Source organism: Octopus sinensis, linkage group LG10 (assembly GCF_006345805.1).
Source record: "Octopus sinensis linkage group LG10, ASM634580v1, whole genome shotgun sequence".
Classification (NCBI taxonomy): Eukaryota; Metazoa; Mollusca; class Cephalopoda; order Octopoda; family Octopodidae; genus Octopus; species Octopus sinensis.
In genome coordinates, this window is record NC_043006.1 from 48794948 (window position 1) to 48820878 (window position 25931).

The window sequence follows — 25931 nt, forward strand, 5'->3', positions numbered from 1 at the left end:
TTATTGTATTTCTAGAGGGAACTCTTTTTTCTATATTGTCTCAGTTCACACAGCTGTTGTCAACAGGTATCAGAGCATCGGGAAATGTTACCTGAACTATCGGACCATCTGAATGTGTTAGCTTAACTCTTAGGTCATTTGGAAAGGCTATGTCAAATATCAAATCATCTTGATGTGTTTGCTTAACTCTTGGATCATCTGGAAATGTTAAGTGAAGTATCAGATGATCTGGATGTATTATTTTTACCTATCAGATCATCTGAAAATATTGTCGAGTATGAGATTGTCTACATGTGTTACCTATAACAGAATCTCTGAATATTGCCTACCCTGTATTGGCATTCTATCCAGGGAGAAGTTATATTTCTCTTTGATTTCACACTATAAAGCTACAATTAAGCATAAATCCTTTATGACTTAAACTCATTCACATTTGTTTTCTTTTAATATCTACATTGTATTCCTTAATTCTGGGTGCTTCATTTAAATTTTAACTTTTCAATAAAGAAAATTACAATCTGCTGCAAGTATCCTATGCTATCCTTTTACATACTAAGTTAAGTCTTAGCACAGACATATTTTTTTTACATGTCTTGTGACACTTGTGAAGACCTGTTGAGGCAAGTGAAAATCAAATCAAAACAAATCAAAATAGATGAACATCAATGGAATTTGTATCTTTGTGGTACCAGTGCCGGTGGCACACAAGAAAATCATCCTAACGTGGCCGTAGCCAGTACCGCATAGACTGGCCTCCGTGCTTTGGGGACGTAACAAACACCATCCGATCGTGGCCGTCCGCCAGCCTCATCTGGCACCTGTGTCGGTGGCACATAAAAACACCATCCGAACGTGGCCGTCTGCCAGCCTCGTCTGGCACCTGTGTCGGTGGCACATAAAAACACCATCCGAGCGTGGCCGTTCGCCAGCCTCGTCTGGCACCTGTGTCGGTGGCACATAAAATCACCCACTACACTCTCGGAGTGGTTGGCGTTAGGAAGGGCATCCAGCTGTAGAAACACTGCCAGATCTGACTGGCCTGGTGCAGCCTTCGGGCTCCCCAGACCCCAGTTGAACCGTCCAACCCATGCTAGCATGGAAAACGGACGCTAAATGATGATGATGATGATGATGAGTCAGCCAAGCATCAAGATTCACTTTCACTTTTATGATGCCTACTATTTTAGAATTACAAACCATCTAGTCCAGTCTAACATGAAAAAAAATCATATTGAAGTATATTTATTTGATTGCTTAAATGACTGAAGAGCATGGGGCTTTATGTTTGGTTACAAGTTGTTAAATAAAAGTTAATTATATTCTTGTTTAAACTTAGGGTTCTCATTCTCAAAGAAATGTATCACCAATATATGCTAAAGGAAGTGGGGGGGGGCAAGATTTTCAAAGTAAAATGAAATGGTGAAGTTGAAGAAGTAAAATCTAGCAATAGCTTTTATTGAAGTTGGTGAACAGATAAAGTGTGGGTATTTTTGAGTAGACTTCAAATGAAATAGGTTAACATATATAAGCATCGTAATTTGATGGGTTTTTTTGGGGTTTTTTGTCATATTGATAGAATTTAACTCTGAATGAAATTTGATTGGAAAAAAAATCTTTTAACAGACACTGAAATTTAAGTTTCAGTTGGAATTCAATACAAATATTAAAATTCAATTTTTTTTTTTTTTCTGATAATTTTGATTATTTCAACATAAGTTCAAATCGAAATGTTAAATTCAGGTCTCAGAATTTTAGCAATTTGAAATTCAAAAGTGAAACCAGTTAAAATAGTTAAACTAAAAAAAATTTCCTGCCATGATTCGAACACAAAAATATTCATCACCTATAGCAACAGTAATGATATTTTTTATTTATTTTCTTGTACCCTTTAAAGTTTTCATTTTCATTTTTTTTTTTTATGACTAAGAATCAAAAGGTCAGTTCTTATTACCTTCTTTCATGACCTCTGTGACTGGTGGGTGGAAGAGAATAGCTTTATTTGTTTCACCTTAAGATTAGAGACTTGTGTCGTGAATGCTTGCAGCAGAATGGGTTCTGTTAAAAGCACCAAGGGCCAAGTGACCAGGTAATGGCAAAGGATTGCATCTACCAATCAGGAACAAGTGTCCTTGAATGGCCTTCCACAAAATCTCTGTCTACCAAGTATTCACTCACAAGATTTCTGTCATCTCAAGGAAATGGTAGAAGACATCTGCCCAAGGTTTTGTGCTGAAGGACAGATGTCAAAATCACATAGTTGTGAAGCAGACCACATGGCCATACCTTCTCGTAGTTGATATGTCTATGACTTCATTATTTAAGATACTCTCTGAGCTGAACAGCGCTTATATGGAGTCATTTGATCTGCTAGAAATAGCAGTCAAATTCACTCTCAAATGAGTCCCTGCTGTTTAAAAAAAATGTTAAATGATAATAATGGTTGAGACCACACTTCTCACTTGTAATGTCTTTTTGTTATTTAGATTGTTGCTTATTTTAGCGCATTTTAGGCACATCATGTCACCATATAAGTTTTCTCCCCTCTTAATGCCATACAATGTAGCTGGAGTTACAGGGGAGAAAACTTGTATGGTGACATGATGCACCTAATCTTGCTAAAGATTAATTAAAAAGGAAAAAAACACAAGGACCTCCGTTTTTAGTGGACAAAGGGTAATCACATTTAAAGGTCAGCAGGTCAAATTAAGACATTATTACCAGGAATGATACAAACATATCCAAAGACCAATTCTTTTGTAACATGACGGTGGTAATAATGGTGATAAACTATGAGGAATAAAAAAAATTTCCAACAAGTATGAAACATGTCTCATGGTTTTAGCTTTTACATCTAGTTTTTCCATTCTGGTATGAGTTGGTTTAGAGTTCTTGAGCAGGAGACAGTACTCTATGGCTGGATGCCCTTCCTCACACTAACCCTTACCTGATTTGCAAGTAAGGTACTTTATTCCATGTGTTCCCACATATCATATGTGTTTTGTGTGTATGTGTGATTATATATTTTTTACCTTGTTTCAATCACTGGGCTGGCACCATGCTATGGCACAGCCAAGAAAGATTTGGTGAAAATCGGCCCTTAAGTTTGGTACTTATTCTGTTATTCTCTCTAGCTGAACCACTAAGTTACATGAACAAAAACAAACCAACACCAGTTGTCAAGTGGCAATGGTGTACAAACACAAAGAGACACACATATGCAAAGATATATGTATATATACATACACACATGTGTGTGTGTGTGTGTGTGTGTGAGAGGGATCTTTTTTGCTGAACTGCTAAGTTACGGAGATATAAACATACCAACACCGATTGTCAAGTGGTGGAGAGGGACAAACACAGATTGAAATATTCTCTTCTTCAATGTTTCACAGATTTCATATTATTGGTAAAATAAAGGCAGGCAAGCTGGCAGAATTGCTTCTGTGCCAGACAAAATGCTTAGTGACATTTCTTCAGGTTCTTGATGTTCAGAGTTCAAATACTGCTAAGGTGGACTTTGCCTGTCATCCTTTCATGATTAACAGAATAAGTACCAGATGAGCAGTGGAGTTTATGTGATTGACTTCCCTCTCCCCTTATAATTGCTGGCTCTGTATCAAAGTTAGAAAGGATATTATTTACATTTGACGTATATTTTATCCCCATCTTGTTTGTTGTTAACACATTTCGGCTGATATACCCTCCAGCCTTCATCAGGTGTCTTGGGGAAATTTTGAACCCGGGTTCTCATTCCATGGGCATATGGCATAGTGGTTAAGAGTGCGGGCTACTAACCCCAAGATTCTGAGTTCAATTCCTGGCAGTGACCTTAATAATAATAACATTATTAATAAATACCTTAGGAAAGATAACCCAGGTTCGAAATTTCCCCAAGACACTTGATGAAGGCTGGAAGGTATATCAGCCAAAACGTTGTGTTAACAACAGGATGAGGACAAATATCCGTCAAATGTAAATATTTTACATAATTCCTCATCTCTTAAATGTAGAACTGAAGATATTATTGGTAAAATATAACCGCTCTTGACTTTTGGAATCATTTTCTTTTTTTCTTTTTGTAAGTTTAAAAATGAGAATTTTTTTTTTTTTCCAAAATTCTTCATTATTAATTAGTTGCACTATTTTGAGTAAGTTTTGCAATGAGCATACTCTCCAGGACATTTAATTCTTTAGTATTTAAACCAGCCATATCATTCTGCTTTTTTGATGCTCAAACAGGCCAAATCTGGTCGCTTATACCTACCCTACAATGGCATACTAAGAGTAAATAGTCCAGTCATTGAAATCTCAAAACTACAAGATAATGCATGATTAATTCAAGAGAATGTTAATATATATAAGTATTACATTTAGTATAATAATTTGAATGCTAAAGGGTTAAGAGATTTTAGAACAAAACTATCATCTGATGCCAGCAATGGTTTAACATCATATATTAAAACTCCCCACCACCATGTCTTCAAAACTCCTCTTTATGAAATACATTTAATACTAGAAACTAACACCTAAACCAAGGTCAGGTCAGGTTAGGTTTTTGTTGATAGATTGACTGAAAGAAACATTGAAATTCACCTCCCTTTAGAATTTACCAATGGCTTCCTTCCTCGTTTGACTTTCCTTACCTTTTTTACTCTTTTCCTTTAATTATTCTTCTCCCACTTTGGTCACTGCACTCACTCTTGGATATAATTCTCTACTTTTATTGTCATAATGGCTAAAGTCAAGCTGAAGCATCACCTTTATTATATAGATCAGACAGCTTATTCTCACAAATATGGAGCTGGTTTATTGGTTTACTATTCTTTTTTTCCTTCTTCAAGTCTAGAAATTATCTTTCTGCTTAAACTAAACATAAATACATTTATGGCTTACATCTCTCTCTCTCTCTCTCTCTCTCTCTCTATATATATATATATATATATATATATATATATATATATATATATATATATATATATATATATATATATATTGGGTTGGTGAATAATTATTGTGGCTTTTTTTTTCAACAAATTTTATTCAACAATAACAATAACAACATGTAACAAAAACATCTTTAAATGATTATTCCAGCGCATATTCACTATCTACTTCAGATACTACTTCGCAGACAGTCAGACCATTATTTAAAGATGTTTTTGTTAAATATTGTTATTGTTTTTGTTGAATAAAATTTGTTGAAAAAGAAGCCGCAATAATTATGCAACAACCCAATATGCATATACATACATATATATATATATATATATATATATATATACATATACAGCTTTCGTTTTTTGTTTTTTTTCCATTTTATTTCATCTAGTTAGCTTATTGTTTCCTTCATCCTTTTTTTTTTCTCTCTTTTTCATTCATTTCTTATTAGAAAACAAAACCTTCAAAAACATGCAGTTTTCATCTTCATAAATGCAGAACCATGCATTAAATATCATCTGAGAGCAAAAACACATGCATGTGTGAATGAGTGTATATATATATATTATATATATATAATATATATATATATATATTATGTGTGTGTATATGTGATCATAAGTTTTCTTCCCTTCATCTCATATCTAACACAACATCTAAATATCTAAGTAATAATAATAATGATAATAAGCCTATCACCCCCATCCCCATCGCTGATACTCTTCCAAATCCCCCCGCTCCACTCCACCTCCTAAAAATAATTAGCATCATAAGCATGTTTGCATGTTTTTGTTATTTTCCTTCTGGCAGAGAAGCTGGCCTTACTGGATGACGATGACAGCTGCCTCGCAGATACTCTTGATGATCCATATCTTAGTAGGATTGGCTATGGCATGTATTATTTTGAATTTTGACTTTACGTAGTTCTCCTGCAGTTCACCTAAACAAATCTGCTTGTTTCTGTTCTGTCTGTCTGTCTGTGTGTGCGCGCGCGCGTGTGTATGCGTGTATGCATGAGCGTGTATGAGTATGTCTGTGTGCTGTCTTTCAAGTTAGATAACAATATGTTTACTCGTGTGTATGTATATATATGTTGTGTGTATATATTTTATATATTCATTTATCTGGTTCTTTTTTTCTTTTTTTTCTTTTTTTTTTTTGTAGAGCTATATCTGTGTGTGTGTGTGTGTTTGCATGAATTTGTGCATGTATGATGATTATCTTTTTGAGTTATGTCTGCAAGCGTGATATGTACGTACGTACATACGTATGTATGTATGTTGTTTTTATGCTTGTTTGTGTGTGTTTGGGTGCATACGTAGTCATACATGCACATAACTGTTTATGCTAGCCTGCAAAACCTTATCTGCATGTATCTGTCTAACAATGTGTGTTTGTGTGTATGTGCATGCATACATGCATATTTTTGCCATGTATGTATGTATATATGTATGTGTGTGTGGCTGGGTCTTTATCTGTATCAAAATGTCAGTGAGTGTATGTTGGTGTATAATGGTCCTGTGCATGATATGCATTCGGGGAAACAGCATGTGCGATTTCTGTGTCTGTGTGTGTGTGTATGTATGAGTAAGTACACATTGACCTACCCCTGAAGAATTTGAAATATTATCCATTTTTGCTGCTGAGCTAGATTTATTTCAAGCATATTTATATGTTGCATTATATATAATTCCATATGGAGAGAGAGAGAGAGAGAGTGCATATGTGAGAGAGATTTAGCTAAGATGAAAGTATGTTTCTGGAGAGTACCTAAATCTCTCAGTCATAGAAAAGATTGTGTCAGGTTAGGAAATGTGAGATTATATTCCAGAAAACGTGTGTGTGTGTACATCTGCATTATTCATTATACACTTGCATCCGCATTATCTTGTGTACATTGCATTGCGTATTGTACTTTACATTGTATACATGTACTTGTCTTGTATTGTGTATTTGTTTACATAATTCCCTACAGTTGTATGTGTATGTATTACATTGTGTACGTATCTGTATTTACACACATACACATATTTATATATATATACATATGTATGTGTATGTGTGTATGTATATATATTTGTAATTTTGTAATTATATTACATTTGCTTGAGTATGTGCTGCCTTAATTGTCCAGTTTTCCTCATCGACACTTATAAATCAGGCCAGTCACTTTTATGACACTCTCGATTTGTGCGGTCATCCAAATTTGGTCACTTTTTTGTTGTTTGTTTTTGAGATCTATTCGATTCTGTTTCCCCTGCCCCCCACCCTAGCAGGTTCTACTCATTGTCAGGAATCATCCTTCATTTTTCTTTGTGTGTTTTGGGGATTTCATTGGTTTTCTTCATTTTTTTTTTAAGTTCAAGATTTTATATATATATATATATATATATATATTAATATATTATATCCATTCAGTAATGCCTGCTCATCAGAATCATGTCATCATGCTTCTATCATCACTATCACAATCCAACATCATTTTTCTCTTGCATCATCATCGCTGTTTTTCTCTCAATTCTTTCACTGACGGAAAAAAAAAGAAAGCTAATTTCTTTTGAAAAACAAGTAACATAATTATTTTTAAATATTTCATTTTCTTCATCATAGAAAATTAGTTTTAAAAAGATAGCTGCATAAGATATTAGTAAATAATAATAATAATAATGATAATAATAATAATAATAGTAGTAATAATAATAATAATGATAATAATAATAATAATAATAATAATAATAGTAATGATAATGATAATAATAGTAATAATAATAATAATAATAATAATAATAGTAATGATAATGATAATAATAGTAGTAGTAATAATAGTAGTAGTAATAATAATAATAATTGAACACTATCAATACAGTAAAAATAGCACCACCAAATAAAACCGCAGCACATACCCAAGACACACAAAGCTGCACTCAGTAGTGCAGTGAAAACAAACAATAAAAATAAGACTACTGGATGATAATAATAATAATAATAGTAGTAGTAGTAGTAGTAATAGTATTAGTAATTGATAATAATGATTATAATATCTTGTTTGTAGTCTTATCTAAAGTTAGAATAATTAAAAGGATATGAAGAAAATAAAGCATTCAGAACAACTCAGAACATATGTTGAAACATATTTAAAAAATCTTGAGATATTTGCCATTTAGTGGCACATAGTGGAGATGTGGGGCATAACAACATTATTGAATTCTGTACCTATGATTGACATTTTTTTACTTCTTTATCAGTGAAGGAATGCCATCAACTTGTATAGAACAAATAACTAAAAGCGAACTTTTTTATGCCTGTCTTCAAGATATCAAATATATAGAGAGGTTTTGTTGAAATTTTAGTTACAAATATTTTCCTGTCATTTTTAAGATCATTTTGGTTCTCCAGATATTTCCGGCTGGAAATATTGGGCAAAATACTAAGAATAAAAGTAATTGAGATATTTTGGTATTCTAATATATCTGAGAAAAGTTTCTCCTCGAGAAGTTTGAAATTTCCACATTTATTAACCTTATTGGCTCTACACCACACATTGAGCCATTTATAAGTTTTAATTGGTCTGCTCTTTAATAATAGAGTTCAAATACATTATATCAATATTCTTATATTTGTATGAATAGAGTGCCTGACAAATGTCAGAGACCAAATGACAGAATTCATGTTTTTTGCATGAAGCATTGTCTTATAATATATATATATATATAAGTTTTTTATTTTATTTGTATAAAATGCCAACACAATGCAAGTTATAAAAAAATAATACAGGTCTATGATCTGTACGTCTGCCTTGAATTTCTAATATTTCAAGGTGAAGACTTCTCCTTTGGGAAACTCGGGAATGGAGAAGTCAGCTCTGAAGATTTCCTGAAGAAGGGTCCTAACCTCAAAATATTGAAATACAAGCCATAATTTGTATAACTTTGGTTTTATGAAAAAGAAAATCTTTAATGTTGTACCTTTCAACAGACCAAAAGAACAGATCAATTAGGATTACCTTGGAAGACCGAATCATTAAAGACGTGGTTAAAAACCTGGAAATGTCAAACAATTCTTGAATATTATTGTTGGAAATTGAAGTGGAATTTCTGAAACGTCAGATGATTCCATTTTTAAATTTTTACTTGTTATCTTAACATGAGTTTTGAAGACACATTTCAGCTGATGGCCATCCACCCTGACATAAATACACCTTTTCTCGTGTTCTGTTTCTTTATTGTCTGTTAGCATTGTTAATCTACAGGTTACTAAGTTGTGTTCTTGTTTCCAGGTTGTTGCACACCTGTTCAGTCACCTGAGTCTTTCTTACCTCCATCCCTACGCATGGGTGGAGAGCACGTGCCCTGTATGGTCTCCCATGAGTACGCTGTACTTCAGCCTGAGCCTCGTTTTACTGATATCAACACCACCTCTGCTAACACTGCCACTAGTCCAGCTGCTTATGCCAATACCATCACCACCACTGCTGCTGCCAACAACAATAGCAGTACAACCACTACTACCACCACCACAACTACCACTACTACCTCTGCTGCTACCCTTCCTTTGCCCAACACAGCAGTCTCTGTCACTGACAGCAATAATGGGTTTGTTGTTCCTGGAGCAGGCCTCACCCAGCGACAGCCGCTGGTATCAAACCTCAACTCACTGAAAGCTGTCTCAGCTCCAGGAGTTTCCCTCTCAGCAAACCAAGGCACAGGTGCAGCAGCAGCAGCAGCAGTGCCTAAACATTTAGGTAGGCATGGTCATCTCAAGAAATAACTCAACTATTTATCCATGTTGCGCTACAGAAACAGTCAACATCTGCTCTCTACCAATATGATTGCTTTTTCATTTAAGAGGCTTTCTTTCTCGTTTCCCAAAATATTTCCAAGTTAAGGGAATCTGGTAATCATCTTAGGTTCGAAAACTCACTAAGAAGCTTTTTACTTCAAGTGCCTTGCTCACCAATAATTATTCCTATATTCCTATAATATTCCTAGTTAGAACCCATGAATCTGTTATTTCATTCACTTTTTTGTTATCTTATAGTCACACAAAAATCATAGAGGCTAGAAATACGTGATACAAAGTGTGTGTGAATCCTGGTTAAAAGGCAAATAATGAATCATATTTTGTCAGTAAAAATGAGAAAGTATTATCTCGTATTTTGCCAAATATTCCATCACAGAAAAGAACCATGATTATCTAAAGGTATTTCTGTGTTAGGATATATATATATATGAATTTTTTTGTGTAATGAGATTAAAAAAACCAAGGCGGTATAGATATTAGAGCATTTATAGATAGACGGTCTTACAGCTGTTTCTAGGATATTAATAATATCCCTTCATCAGAGACGGTGTGAGAGGAAAAGTTAAGTCATAGTTAGTTTCGATGTGATATAGAGTTTTGGACAAATTGCTTTAAAAATGCTGACAATTTTCATTTGATTCAAGAGTATTGATTCACTTGGAATCAATGCATTTAACCCTTTAGTGTTTGAACCGGCCACATCCAGCTCAAATATTCTACATGTTTTATATTCAGACTGGCGATATCTAGCCTTTCACACCTACCCTACATTGTCACTCTAAAAATAAATAGTGACATTATTGAAACCTCAAAGCTATAAGATAATGCATGATTAATTCAAGATGATGATGATGAATTTGAATGAAGAAGTATTACATTTAACAGAATAATTTAAACACTAAAGAGTTAAGCCAACTCAAAAGACCATTAAAGACAGGTTTCGTAGTTTTTCTGTCAAGAGCTAAAAAGACCAAAATTTCTGTTGTTTCAAATATCTTGAGGAAGCAACATACCAGAAGAAAATGTGGGTGATTCTTTGTGCTTTGTTGATGCTCTAAGGCAAATGTAAAGACTTCTGGGAACTGAAATCATTTAAATTTGAAGAGCACATCTATCAGGATCAAATGAATTCTTGGCATGAAAACCTTGTTCCCTGTCAAAATTGTTGCTTCTTTCTCTGAAGATTCTTTGGTGGTGGGGGTCAACTGCTAGTATAGTGGGATTCCAGGAAGATTCAGCGAATCTAAAAGCCAGTTTATTGGCATAGATGCCTCTCCTTTCTTCCACCTACCACAACCTCACACATACACAAAAATACAACTCCATTTTTGTTTGTGTGTATATTTTACAGTTGGTTAACAGTTTAGTTACAGTAGGTGAATATACAACTCCATTACTTTCCTTCAAGAGACAACTTAGGTTAAATTATACAAAGTGTTTCTGGAATAATTGGTTTGATGGGAGGAGGAAGATTCTAATTAGTCACTGATGCAGGATCTTTCCTTATTTATTCTATTTCTCACAGCAAACTAATCTATTTGGCTTTATGAACTTCCTGTACTCACTTTTAACTGACTCAGACTTTCACAAGTTTCTGCGAATTTTTGTGTTCAGCTTGGATCAACGTGTTGTATAGATTGGATAGTGCTATTTGGAATATATAAAAGTGCTGATGTAGAAGTTAGATGAAACTGTAGTATGGAAGGACAGTGGTATATGAAATATATAAAATTTGTTTCCGTCATATGTTGATGCAGGCCTCTTAACCCTTTGGCATTTAAACTGGCCGTATCCAGTCCAGATATTCTACTTGTTTAATGTTCAAATAGGCTAGAGCTGGCCTATCACACCTACCTTTCAATAATCCCAAAATCTCGAATTTATGAGATGAGTCCCACCCATTGTACTAGCATGGAAGACAGACATTAAACAATGATGATGATGATGAATTTAAAGCAACTGAAATAAACAAATATTACATTTGACAAAATAATCTGAATGCTAAAGGGTTAAATCAAACTCTAGTATAAGAACAACAATAATATATACAAACAGACATGCAGGTAGATAGATAGATAGGCGGCAAGCTGGTAGAAACATTAGCACGGTGGGCGAAATGCTTGCCGGTATTTCGTTTGTCTTTACGTTCTGAGTTCATATTCCACCGAGGTTGACTTTGCCTTTCATCTTTCGGGGTAGATATATTAAGTACCAGTTACACACTGGGGTCGATGTAATCAACTTAATCCCTTTGTCTGTCCTTGTTTGTCCCCTCTATGTTTAACCCCTTGTGGGCAATAAAGAAATAAGATAGAGAGATGGGTAGGTAGGTAGGTAGATAGATAGAAATAAATATACATATATAGTTAGCTCAGAAATGTATAAAATTAGCTTGGTTAATAATGAAGTGTCTAGACCAGGCCTGGCCAACTTAAATTACATTGTGTGCCACTTTAATCACAAAAAGTTTTTTTGAGGGCCGTTTGTATACTGACAAAATTGAAAGCGTTTTGCTTTCTCATCTATTATTATAATAATGAATGAATGACTGTTGATTCAACATCAAATATTATCGTTGCAAAAACAGTAGTATCTTTCTTTTTTACTTTTCATTACAATCTTTGATTTTTGATGAAATTTTTAAAATGTTTGTTTAAATAGACCCATTTCAAGAAAGTATCAAGTGGGCCGCAAGATAAAAAAGTCCGTGGCCTGTGGGCCTCAGCTTGTCCAGCCCTGATCTTGATTAATCTGCAGCATTTGAAATCTGAAATAAATATAATTAATTTGTTTCATATGCTGATGTAGTTTATACAACTGATTGACCCCACTAGAACACAAAGACAAATATGCAATGAAACTATAATTCTGCCTAAAAATTTCTCTCAACTGACGCAGATGTTGACTTTTCTGCATAGTTCTGCATGTGTTACATTTTGTAATCTGTCCCATAGTGGTGTGTTACTATGTTTTCTCTGTCACATTAGTGGTGTATCATATAGTGCTGTTAGATCGCCTTCTGTTATGTAGTGGTGTATCCATATAGTGATGTTATCACACTGTGGTATGATGTATCATTATAGGGAATGTGTCGCACACAGTGAAGTATTACACAGTCAAGTGTCACATGATCAATGTACCACATCATCATATATCTTACAAGTCATCTTTTTAATAGTATATTGTTATATAGTGAGATACCACAAAATAACATATTTAGTCATATTGTGATATATATATGTGTGTGTGTGTATATGTATATATATAACTATGTATATATGTATGTGTATATAAATATGTGTGCATGTATACAAGTATGTATGTGTGTGTGTGTGTATATATATATATATATATACATATACACATGCATATATATATATATATACACACACACATATATATATATACATACATATTTATATATGTGTGTGTATATATATATATATATATATATATATAAATATACATATACATACATATTTATTTACATATATATATGTATGTGTGTGTGTGTGTTGCTTAGTAACAGGAAAAATAGAACTCAAAACATGAGTGCATATATTTTTTTTTTATTTTTGATTGGCAGAAGTTGAATAAGATGCTCAAAGCCCTAGAGTTTTATGCAGACAAAATTCCCATCCCATGCATCCCTTTGCAATTTTTGCCAATTAAAAGTAAAAATGTCTGTTTGAGTGCATGTGTAATGAATGTATGAAATATCCTACAAAATTCTATCATTTCAACTCATTTGATTACCACATTTTTTGCTTCTTTTTTTTTATGTCCTTGTTTATCTTTATCCAATTCTTTATAGTTGTGATTTGACTGCTAAGATCTATGGCTTCACTTATTCTATTTGAGTTTCCACTCCATTTTTCACCTCATTCACCTAACACAGTGGTTTCCCAAACATTTCTTAACATCACACCCTTCAGAAATGTTCAATTTTTATGTCCCACTACTAAAGTGATGATATTATACTCAAAGATGTAAAAGTCACTTTTAAGAACTAGTTTTCTTTTTATATATATATATATATTTGACCCCCCCCCCCACAGTAATTAGTGAGTAATTATTGAAAACTAATTGTGTACATAAAATTCAATTACTTCGTTCATGCTTCTTGCTCATGACTTTATCCAAATATGGAACTTTCTTGCTGGTTATGATGTGCAGGTCTGCCTGTTGGTCCATGAAATTCCTAGATTTTTGTTGTGGTTGACAAACGGTAACTGAATTTAGGTTCACACAAATATGTCTTTGTAAATGGAATGAGGACACAGTTCTTGGTCATTAATCATTTAAGGGTTAATTCTGTCTAGGTAGTATGATATAAGTTCTTGGTGTGCTTAACAAAAGCAAAATTATTTCTCAGGGTTTGTAGTTTTGCAAGCTACTTGGTGACTTCAGTTGCACTGGTGACATGAAAAAAGCACCTGGCATATGCTGTGGTTGGCATTAGGAAGGGCACACTGCTATGGAAACCATGCCAAAGCAAGCATGATACAGTCTTTGGGCCCATCAGAGCCTGTCAAACCGTCCAACTCATGCCAGCATGGAACATGGATTTTAAGTTATGGTTAATTTTATTCTGCAAAGTGATTTTAATGAAGTCACTATTATCTTCTCTTTACTGCACCCACTGAAATTCCACTTCACATTCCCAGGGAGTTGAGGAACCCCAAGTTGGGAGACCTTGATCTAATGTATTTGCTTTAGCGAATTACATATTAATTTATTCAGAAGTTGGATCAGCAGAATCATTAGAACTTTAGACAAAAGTGCTTTGCAACATATTATGCCTGTCTAAGAAATCATTTTCCTATCTTCCCTCTTTTTAGCTCATGGTTTTTTGTAGGGGGTGGGCATATGTATGATTAAAGAATGTCATTTTCTACAAATGATTCCCCTCGTTTTCATTTTCTTTTTTTTATTTATCATTGAAAGAACTTGAAGTTCTGGTTGAAGTATTTTAAAAATCCACATTCAAGATGTACAGGCAACCATTTCACAGTAGTTACAAAATATCTATCTTGTAACTGACCTAACCCTAACCCTTTAGCATTTAAACTGGCCCATGTCCAGCCAAACTATTCTCCTCCTATTTTAAGTCCAAATTTGCCAGATCCAGCTTCTCACACCTCTCCTACAGTGTCATTCTAAAAACAAGCAATTACGTCATCCGAATCTCAAAGCTACTAGATTTATTCATGATTTATTCGAAATAATGTGGATAAATAAACATTACATCTTGATATATGAATGCTAAAGGGTTAAATCTCAAAAACTCTATATCATAGAATACTATTGAAATACTATTCATCAAGTCTTCCCCTTACTTTGTGTTATTCATTTATTCATTCATATCACTGTGTCTGATGTTAAAAAACATGCACAGCTAAGTACCCACTCTGTACTCTACCCTCTACCCCTTCTGCTGCCCTGGACCAGGTACTGTAACCTGTTTCATTTACTAGCATGTTCTTTATAACCATCCTTCTTTCATTCTTCATTTTTGTCAGTCCTAATAGTAGCTCTCTCTGCCTTTAATATTTCTCTCTTTCATCTCTTTTTCCCCATATTATTTATTTGTTATCTACTATTTTCTTTCTTAACCTGCTGTCAAATATCCATAACATTTCAATTCTGGAGAAAGCCTCTGCATTTTCTGTCTGCTTTTGTTATCCAAATCCATATTGCACTCACTGGGGAAAGTGCAAAACCAACAAGGCCTCAAGCCCTGACATCCCTTCTGTTACCCTCAAACAATGCAACTCTGTGCAAGACCACCCTGTCTTCACCAAACACTTCAATCTCTCTCTCTCTCTCTCTCTCTCTCTCTCTCTCTCTCTCTATATATATATATATATATATATATATATTTATATATAGAGATATACACACATACACACCCCTATTTATCTATATCTCTGTCTCTCACTGTTGTTATGATGGTATTTGCTCTTTGAAATTGTACTGTATCCAGCACTAACCATTAAGCCGAGTGTTTTCTCTCCAGACAATTAGCCTTCATGCTTTACCTGCAACCATTGAGATGCAAGACCTCAAGAAAGAGAAACATTCAATTAATCTCACCACTCTCGGACCTATTAAAGTCATGGATACCACCTCTTCCTCCAGACCAACAACACACCCATATATATATTTTCTTTAAATAATTGTCAAATCTCTTATCTCTACTGATTCTTTGGAGGTTCTGTCTAAAATCAATTGCTCTGAATTTAATTTCACCTTTCTCCATCTAAACCTCCACACACACACACACACACACACACACCCCTGCCACTCTCACACACTCACATCTTGCCTTATTTCATCCTTTTCTCTGTAATTGGTCTGATTATAAAGAAATCATTAGTTTCTTTCAATGAACTTGCTTACATTCTAAAATAAAATGCTTGAAAAATGAAAAAGGAATATATTCCATTTTATGCTTTTGATTTTCGGATGGGCATGCCTTTGCTCAAATCATTAAATTTACTTTGTCATTTTTTTAAAAGTCAATTAAAAAAATGATTAGCATCTTTCATTTATGCTATTGCTTCATCAATGTTCCTTGTGGGTTTTTAATCCATTCATTTCTTGTCTAAAACATTCAGCCACCATTTTAGAAATTTTGAAAAATTTGCAGGAAGAGATTTGAAAATTAGAGCATACATTATGATTCCGAGTAGTCTGAAGTCATTGTGAATTATTATCGTATTGGATCATATTATACTGTTAATTTAATCTCTATCATTTGTCAAATATCAACTGAAAATCAGGTTTGATTCTTTATTTATTTTATTTTGTGATCTGCTCTGCTTTCTTCGAAATCATTGGTTATATTGCCAAATACTTAGAATATATGATTTATAATATTCTTTCTCATTCTCATAGTTGTCTTGTCTCAAACAACACCTTACTAATTCACTAAATCTCAGTTCCTTCCAAACTCTCTGCTTGTTATTTAATTCTCTCTATTCCTAGATTTTTTTCTCTGTATTCTTTCAAATGTATATTGATGAGGTTAGCATATCAAAAGTATTCCAAGCAAATGTAAAATTGGACCAGTTCGGACATCAATCACTATATATATATATTTATTATTGTTATATATGTAATATGCATGTGTATGTTAGTTCATGTACGCGTGTGTGTGTCTCAGCTACAATTACCTATCATCCTCATCATCATGCACTCACACTTTTGTGTGTAAGATTGTGTTTGTATGTTTGTATTGCGTGTGCATGAATATGTATGTATGATATATATTTATATATGTATATACATACACCCACGTGCACAATCTCACATTTAATGTATTTATGTGCATTGATATACATATGACTTTATTTTTCTTCTTCTTATTATTATTGATGTGGTTTATTATGTTAACTTGTCTATATGCAAGAGGAAGAACGTATGCATGTGTCTGTGACTGAGGGAGTTGACTCTACAACTATGGCTGTGAAAAACGATTAACTGTGTATTTGCCAGCATAAAATATATATATTTTAACTTTGACTTGAATTTTTTTCAAAAAAAAATATATTATTCATTGCATTTTTTTTTTAAAGTTTTGAAAAACTGTTTTAATAATATTAAACAAATTTAGAGGTGGAAGTTGAATGTAAAATTGTAAATTTTCATTCTTAAGTTGTTTAAAATGAAAAGTCAACAAATATTGAAAAATATTCACAAAAAAAAAAGAGCCAGAAAAGTAAAAATTTCTAATAATAACAAAGAGGTTTTATTTTTATTTATTTATTTTTTTTAATTTTGATATTGAGATAAGTTGGAAAATTCCCTTTGTTAACTTTAATCTATTTTTTCATCTTGAATTTTTATTTTCTATTATTATTTTTTTTCCTTCAATTATATTTCTGTATTCGATCTAGATGTTTATTTAGCTGTAGACATAAACTGAAAGTAGTTAACTAACTTTTTTAATAAACTCAAAAACACCAGAGAAGTTGTAAAAAAAAAATAATAATATGAGACACTTATGAAGAAAAAAAAAACAATCATTATGTCATTCCTTTGTTTTTTGCCTTTTGCAGATTTTTATTTTATTTTTTTTATTTTTTACTAAAAAAAATTGTCTTTTTGAAGTTATTTATTTGATCGCACATTTTTCTTTTCATTAAAGAAAGAAACCAGTACTCTAGACAAACCATTTAGTTGATTTCAGCTGAAACAAACCCAGAGCTTAATATTCTCTCACATCTCTTCCATATTCAGAGATATAGTTGAAGAATTGAGCAGAACATGTTGCTAGCCATTAGCTTTCCATAGTTGCCTAAAATAAGTTGCAACAATATTTAGTTAACTCTTTGATGTAACTTCCAGGTTAAGAAGTCATTATTGTTGCTGTTTAATCCTTCCTGAAAACAATAAAAGAAGGACCAGCACACCAACAAGAAGAGTATTTATTGGGCTATAAAATGTCTGCTTCAATGATTCATGTTACGTATCCAAATTTCCATGTACTATCCGCCTCATTTGAAGTTGTGAAATAAATATTTCACCTGATATGTCCGTTTTAAAAAAATTATGCCTCACTGTCAAAGAACAATCAGACCATTTTAGCATTATTATTAATAATAATAATAACTCTTTAGCAAGTAGTCTCAGTAATAAAGATTTATCACAAATCCTGTCAGATACAGAGTAACTTCCCTTTAAAGATTGACACGTAGATTATCTCCCCTCGCTGCCTCTGTGAAACTGGATATATTCTACACATACACACAACCATGCCAGCGAGATAACAGTATAATTTCGTCTGGTCGATTTAAGTATTATTTACGAAAGTACTCAAGTAGTTTGTGAAAGAAATAAAAGCTTATGTGAAATTGATCAAACTCCAAAAATATGCCACGTAAACCAAAGAGGAAATAATATCCTCCTTCAGTACTGTTACATTTAACTCTAAGAATTGCATTAGATATTACATTTAAAAACAAAATTACATTTTTAGCCAGTTTTTAAGCAAATTTCCAACTTGTTTTGTGCTTTTCGTTGATGAATAAATTACAATCTAAAAGAATATACAGATTTCTCACCTCCCAATAATGTGTTACATTAAAAATCTTTAGAAACAGTTAGTAATAACTGAAGAAATATAACTAATTTTTAGGTAGTAAAATTCTGTTTGTAACTAACTCCCACTTCAAAATAGAGTTCATAATCACCAACCATGTAATATATTTATTTTTTTTTTTTTACTTTATTCATTACTTTAGAATATATTTCTGTTTTATTTGTCACATTTATCTTCTCTATTAAGCTGCTCTGCATGTGTCTTTTAATTTTGATATTTAATTAATTCTGCTAAATTGTACCAATATGGCTCACTTGCACTCTCTCTCTCTCTCTGGGAAGAAAAAAAATATCAGTTATCACCATTTAACCGTTTGCTTTGGGTTAATTAATGTTCTATTTAATAATCACAAAGAAAAAAAAATCAAAAGGTGATATAGGGAAGGATTGGGTTTTTTTTTTTTTTTTCCATGTGTGCTATGCTACTAACAAAGTTTTTGATATTCATCTATTTTTACTAGTTAATAATCATGTTAAAAAAAATAACCTTTTCTTATAACAGCATGATTAACCACTAATAAAGGATTTGCTTTAACCATTGTATATCTATTTCATATCATAACACCACTGTCCCCCATTTGTATAAATATTTTGGTATAAATTAATTTTTTAAAAAACCAGCAACTCTCCTTTTCACACACGCACAAACTGACTACATTTTCCAAGCCAGCAAATTAATAATTATTCTTACAATTTCTGTGGTGGAGGTGGGTGAAGTGGTGGTTGAGAGTGGTAAGTGTAGTCTGTGGGGGGTGACATTATCAAACTGATTTATATTCCACTCTCCTCTTCCACACCTACCTCTCACTTTTTTTTTTATCTGATCAAAATGTTTCTATGATGTGTTGATATATTTTTCAAAAACTGACAATTTTTTTTTTTTTTTTCACAAAGGTAGCATTAGATAGATACACATAGATGATTATCTTGGTAAATGTTGAACAAAACAATAAATAAATGAAATAACAGAAGAACCTTACATTCAAAGTGCCTTTCTAATATGCTGTGAGGATGCTTAGCAAAATAGTCTATTTTCAGGTTTTGCTTATCAGCTGTGAAAACTATGAAGTAAGTGTCAGTGTTTAAGGCACTGAAAGAATAAAAAAGTGGGGCCAATTTAATTATAGATAGATATACTACAGGAATATATTTATTTAATATTCTATTGAATGAAATAACTACAAGCTTTGGCACACTTAAGCTAAGAGCTACACTGACAGTGAGGTTAAAGCTTACTGGCAGTTCAAGTTCAAAGTATTATTATCACTATAGTTGGAATCTTCTTGCCATTTTGTGTAATATATATAAAACTAAGCTCCTTACAAATTTACCCAATTGACAAAAAAACCAAGGCTCATTCCTAATTCAGTTGAATAATTTGTGATACCAAACGAAAGGCTATCGAGACAAGAGCTTTCCACAAAGGTCTTTCGCTCACCTTATGAGTACAGCAGAATATTATATATAAAAACTATGTTAAAAAAGGTGGAGGCTGTTTGCCAGGCAAAAGAAATATTTATATATAACTTCACTGAAGAAGAGAAAACTACATCATTATTCTCTGTAAAACCAAGATTTCTAGTTTTTAGCTGTCTATATAGTTCAGTGTTCTGTAATTGTCTATTAAACCTAATGTGTCCCCACAACTACTACTCCTTCAAAACTAGACAATATAGATTTCATACCCTCCTGTTATAAGGTTATAAGTATTTCCCATCGCATACAGACTTCATGTATGTAAGTGATGGGAAATATTTGCAACATAGTGAAGTACCCTGTTGTGTGTCTGCTGTATATGCATGTCTGATGTGTATGCGTGTGCCTTCCAAATAGCTCATTTCTTATTGTACAAAGCTCACTTCAACAAATTAAAAGGGTATCGCCTTTGAATTGTAGGCAACTTAAGCTGACCCTGTGGAAGAAGAATCAACAGTACATTCGTAGATAAATATATAATGAAGTGAGGTTCTGTTATTTTTTTATACACCCAGTTTCATGATGAACTGGACGATTGGTCTCCGTACATTGCAAGCTGACAAAACAATTATCCAAAACATCCAAAACCTGCCTTTTCTCACAGCATTTGAACATATTTTACAGTTTTTATTAACAAAATAATTGTACAGCATTTCCATATAGATTCTCCACAGTTGTGATTATATAAATTAATTTAGAGTTTCTAAATTCTTCATTTTTTTGTTCTTTAATTCCCCCAAATTACTTTAAGGTTTGAATATTATTAAATTGTAAAAGTATCTATTCATGTCATTTCATTTTTTTTTTTAACAAAACGACATTTTCACAACACTCTTACCTAATTCCTTTCCACTCTTTTACTGGTTCTACTTAACCAGGCTATGACCATAGTGGGGCACTGTCCTCTAGCTGTTTCATATATCTGCTCTACAGCCAAACACATGTGCATACAATATGCACAAATGGACTGACATATCCATCTATATTCCCTTTATGAATAAATGTAATACAACTGATACTGAGGCTGTTTGTTGAGCACTTATTACACATTGATGATAGATTGTTATCTAGCATAAAGACATAGAGAAGTCTTCAATTATTCCAGCCCAATTTAGGTGGTTTTGTTTTGTTTGTGTATTTTCTTAATTTCAAACACAACAAAATGCCAATAAATTATGAATATATATTTCTTGATTCCTTCCTTCACTCTGAATTCTAGCCTCTCAAATTTTACCTGAGTATTCTTTTTCCCCTGCTGTTTCTCTTCAGTTTTTATCCCACTCATACTTTCTCCCACTCTATCTATCTTTCTATCTACACTCACATGTTTCTCTTTAACTAACTATTGAGCCACAGACACAAGTATAAATGCAATAGGAATAAACGTGACTTCATAGCTCATGAATGCTGTATCCAAGGTATTTTACCCTTAAACTTTCAGCGAATCAGCATCTCTTATTTCTTTTATGAATTTCAGCCTTATGGTTGCAGTCATGCTGGAGCACCATCGTATTTCAGTCTCATTGAAAATTTTCTGGTTTTACATGTCCAGTCAGCTGTGTTCCAGTTATCTGGAACAACTATCACACTATATTGAATATCAACAAGCTGCCATGTTGTTAAGTTGACTTTACATAAAGATATTTTTTTCTTCGTTATATCAAAGTGAAGAACTATTATCTTTCTTTTCCAATTCCACTGAGATAACCCAAAAGCAAGTATTTTAAACACACGGCATTGATTTGGAACATGTCTTTTTCCCTGTTTGTTTACACAAGTTCTTGTTTAACATATCTGTCTGTATGTGAGTGAGAGACAATCTTATGGGTCAATGGATTATTAAAGTTTACTTGAAGACTTCATCTCTATGTAGTGTGTCTAGCATAACCGAGCCTCATATAGTTGTTTCCTCTCTGAGCAATGTTGAATGAGAGTTTTTGAAACTCAACATGAAAAGATATCAAGACACTCACTGGTTCTGAACCAACATCAGTACTCAGCTACTTACCAAAGTGTGTAGATTTGGTTCCTACACTGCTTCATTATTTTACGGGGTGGTGGGGTTTGTAGACACCCATAGCTTCGCATTTGTACATACACATTTATACTCATATGCAAAGATAATCATGCACAATTTAATTCATTTGCTCCATCCCTACCATCCAAAAAAAGTGGCCATTATTCATCATATTATCTCTTCATAAATCATAACATCAAAGATTTAATCATTTTTTTTTTTAATATTTAAAAAGAGAAGAAAAAAAAAGAAAGCCATAGTCTTCGGCTACTTACTCCGTACGTTTGATGCTAACGTTTTTTCTACAATTACAGTGAAGCCTCAACAAAGTTCTAGCCCTTATAAAAGACCCAACCCTCCAGTATCAAGTGGCCCTATAAAACCCCGCTCACCAATGCCAATAGTAACACCTAAGGCCCCAGATGTTACTCTAAAATCAGGAAAAGAAGAGTCTGAGATGCAGGTAAGGTTAGGACTGGAGAATATCACACAAAAAGTACTAAGAAAGATATATTGTATATATATATATATAATCACACACACATATGTATATATATGTCTATATGCATGGAATTTATGTATATTCATACATACACACTCATATACAGAGAGAAAGGATTGTACAGGAATAGATGTATATATATATATACACAATTCATAGAGAGAGCAGTATAAGAATCGATGTTTATGTGTTTGTATACATGCATATATATATATATACATAGATATAAAATAGTCACTATATAATGTGTATTATATATATGTAAATATGGATTTTTGTTTCCTCAATAGATATGGTTCGCTTTGTCAGTATCTAACCATATCAATGTAAAATTCTCTTATTTCTGAGAGATTTTCTATCTCTTTCCTTCTTTCTTTCTTTCTTTCTACCCCTTTTGAAATATATTTCAATTTCTCTCTGTCTCTCTTTCTCACTTTCTCTCTTTCTATTTTCTCCTTTTTTTTTTTTTTCCTTGGATTACTGCGTCAAAAGTCTAACGTTCTGTGCTGTGAGAGCTTGGTAAAAATGGGGTTTAACAAACTTAAAAAGTTTTTTTCACTGTATAAATATATCTATATAACAAACGACGTATAAAAATATGTTTTTTATATACATAAAAAGCAACCAACTTATACCGAATAACGGACTCAATACATATATGGAGTCTAGTATTACAATTTTGATAACGGTGACTTCCAAGTTTTGCCAGCATTGTTTTATTCAAGCAGTTTAAATGACTCGACACTGGAAAAACTTAGAATTTGCTATCAACAAAAATTGTGTGTGTATGTATATATATATATATATACATACACACACTTCTATATATATAATTTTTCTTCATCACTGATGACTTCATGATCTTTTTTTTCTTTTGTCTATTCTTTTTTTTTTTTCAACTTAATTCCCTTTGTCTTTCCTCTCTTCCAAACCCCATTTTCACACTAAAATTAATAATAATGATAAATAAAATTATTATCATCATTATTATCTTTACTATTAGCATCTTACTTATTTCTCCTTGTCTGACAGTTTCTTTCAGATGAAACAATCTCCGACTAATCAACTAACAAATGAGTTCCTTCTTTTCTTTCTCATTCTTTCCTCTCTTTCTTTCCTTCTTCCCTTCTTTCACAGAAGGGACAGAATGAACATGTTTAGCATAAGATCAGCAAAACCACATGTAAATGTATCCTCAAAGCCATCATTCCACAAATAGATTATATTGTCTTATATCATATACTCATATCTCATTTTTAGATATTAATTAGAATGGAAACAGCCTTAATAATAGTAATTTAATTAATTTTAATTTTTTTTTATTTTTAATATTTCTATTTTCAGTATTCTGCTAACATATATATACATATGTATATATTTTTATTTACTTAGCATAATTTTTAGCCATCATCATCCTCATCATCATAATCATTATCATCCTTATAAATATTGTTATTATTATTGTTATTATAAATTTTCTTTTTAAATGCTTTTTTTTCTTAAAGAGCAGATAGAAAACCTGCAATGCACCAGTTTAAGATGTAATTAAAGTGGTTCATTTAGAACAATTTCTTTATGAAATAAAAAACAAAAAATTTTACTTCAAAGAATATTTCATTGGTAAAACCTCCCTCCCCCTCTCTCTCTCTCACTCTGTATATATATATATGTGTGTGTATGTATATATATATATATATAGTTTACATAATGTTATATAACTAGCATAAAGTTTTCTCTTTGTAAACTGCTCTTCTTTATCTTACATATTTTCTCTTATTTCTTTTTCTTCTTATGTCTATCTTCTACTTTTCTTAAAATTTCTCGTGCGTGTGTGTGTGTCTGTCTAATGTAAACCTCGCTCTCTTTCTCTCCAAGTTCTTCCTTTGCAACCACCAGTCATGGAAGCTAATAGGAACAATTAGAGGGGAAAAGCCTCAGGCTAGCCTTACATAACAGTGCCACTGACATTCCTATTCCCCAATGTCCTAATGGAGCTATTATCCTGTGTCTGAAAGAGATATCATATTTTGTGCTCACATTCTTATTTTTGCACCATCAGCTCCCCCCCCCCAACTCATATATTTATTCACTTTCTCATCTGTCTATTTATCTATCTATCTACTTGTCTATATATCTATAGCCATATATATATATATATGTTCACATATACACACTTGCGCACATACATGTATAATATACCAAATTCTTTCATCTGATGTTCTGAGACATCAGGAAAATTAGCATTATTTTTTTTTCTACCCAATATTTTATTCTTCACTTCAAAAATATAAAGTTTCTGGGGGTTTATCTTAACCCTTTTATTGCTATATTTCTACTGGGTTACACAATCCTTACCTAGATTGGTTTTAAAAATAATGAAGAATTTTGTACAGTAACTTCGTCATTATCAAGCTGGTATTGAAACATAGATTAAATTTCGAAGGAATATTTTAATTTCAAGTACTTCAGAACAGGAAGTTTGTATCAAAAAACCAGGGACAGTTTCGGGCAAGTTGGTATCAAAAGGGTTAATCTTACTTAAAATGATTTTTAAAAAAAAATTTTTTTTTGCTTATATTATTTAATGTCCTTCAAAAAATGGGTATAACAGCCAGTTAATATGTTTCAGCTTTCCCATAAACATGAGTCAGTATGCCCGTGCAAGAGGATATTGCTTTGTTTTCTCAAGTTGGTTCTGACACCAACTTTTAAAGAAATAACAAAAGAAAATATCATCCTTCATCATACTCCCATTTTTTTTTTTCATATATATATATAACATAATCTCAGTTTTGTTAAAATTATATCCTGGAAAACTCTTGATAACCATCTAAAACACATCTTTATGCACACCACATGTGCACACACATACTGTTATGTTCACTCCTGTTCTATTTTTTGATTGTTGTGTATATTATGAAGTATCTAGATGCTTCATCATACAGTCTACAATTTTGTCGTTCTGAATATAAAAGTGAGTTGGCTAATGTTAGGTTAATTGTGTGATTACAGAGTTTGCTTTGCAGCCTTCTCATAGTTTCACATTTTATTTGACTTTAGTTCCTTGAGCAACTGTAATCTATCATAGTCTTA

The 25931-nt window shown here is 32.5% G+C and overlaps 1 protein-coding gene across 26 annotated transcripts in view; it reads left to right on the plus strand.

Annotated features, from left to right (window-relative positions):
* LOC115216496 (neogenin-like) overlaps positions 1-25931 on the plus strand; it is a 318473-nt gene that overhangs the window by 266309 nt on the left and 26233 nt on the right. For 6 of the 26 annotated variants that reach the window (XM_036506615.1, XM_036506619.1, XM_036506622.1 and 3 more), the window contains 2 exons: positions 9215-9679; positions 22651-22799. The exons of 6 other annotated variants lie outside the window; for them this stretch is intronic. In XM_036506615.1, coding sequence (XP_036362508.1) covers positions 9215-9679; positions 22651-22799 — 614 coding nt within the window. Of the gene's footprint in view, positions 1-5748; positions 5830-9214; positions 9680-22650; positions 22800-25931 lie in introns of all 26 variants that reach the window. 14 more of the 26 variants (XR_003882082.2, XR_005000969.1, XM_036506623.1 and 11 more) reach the window with 4 other exon arrangements.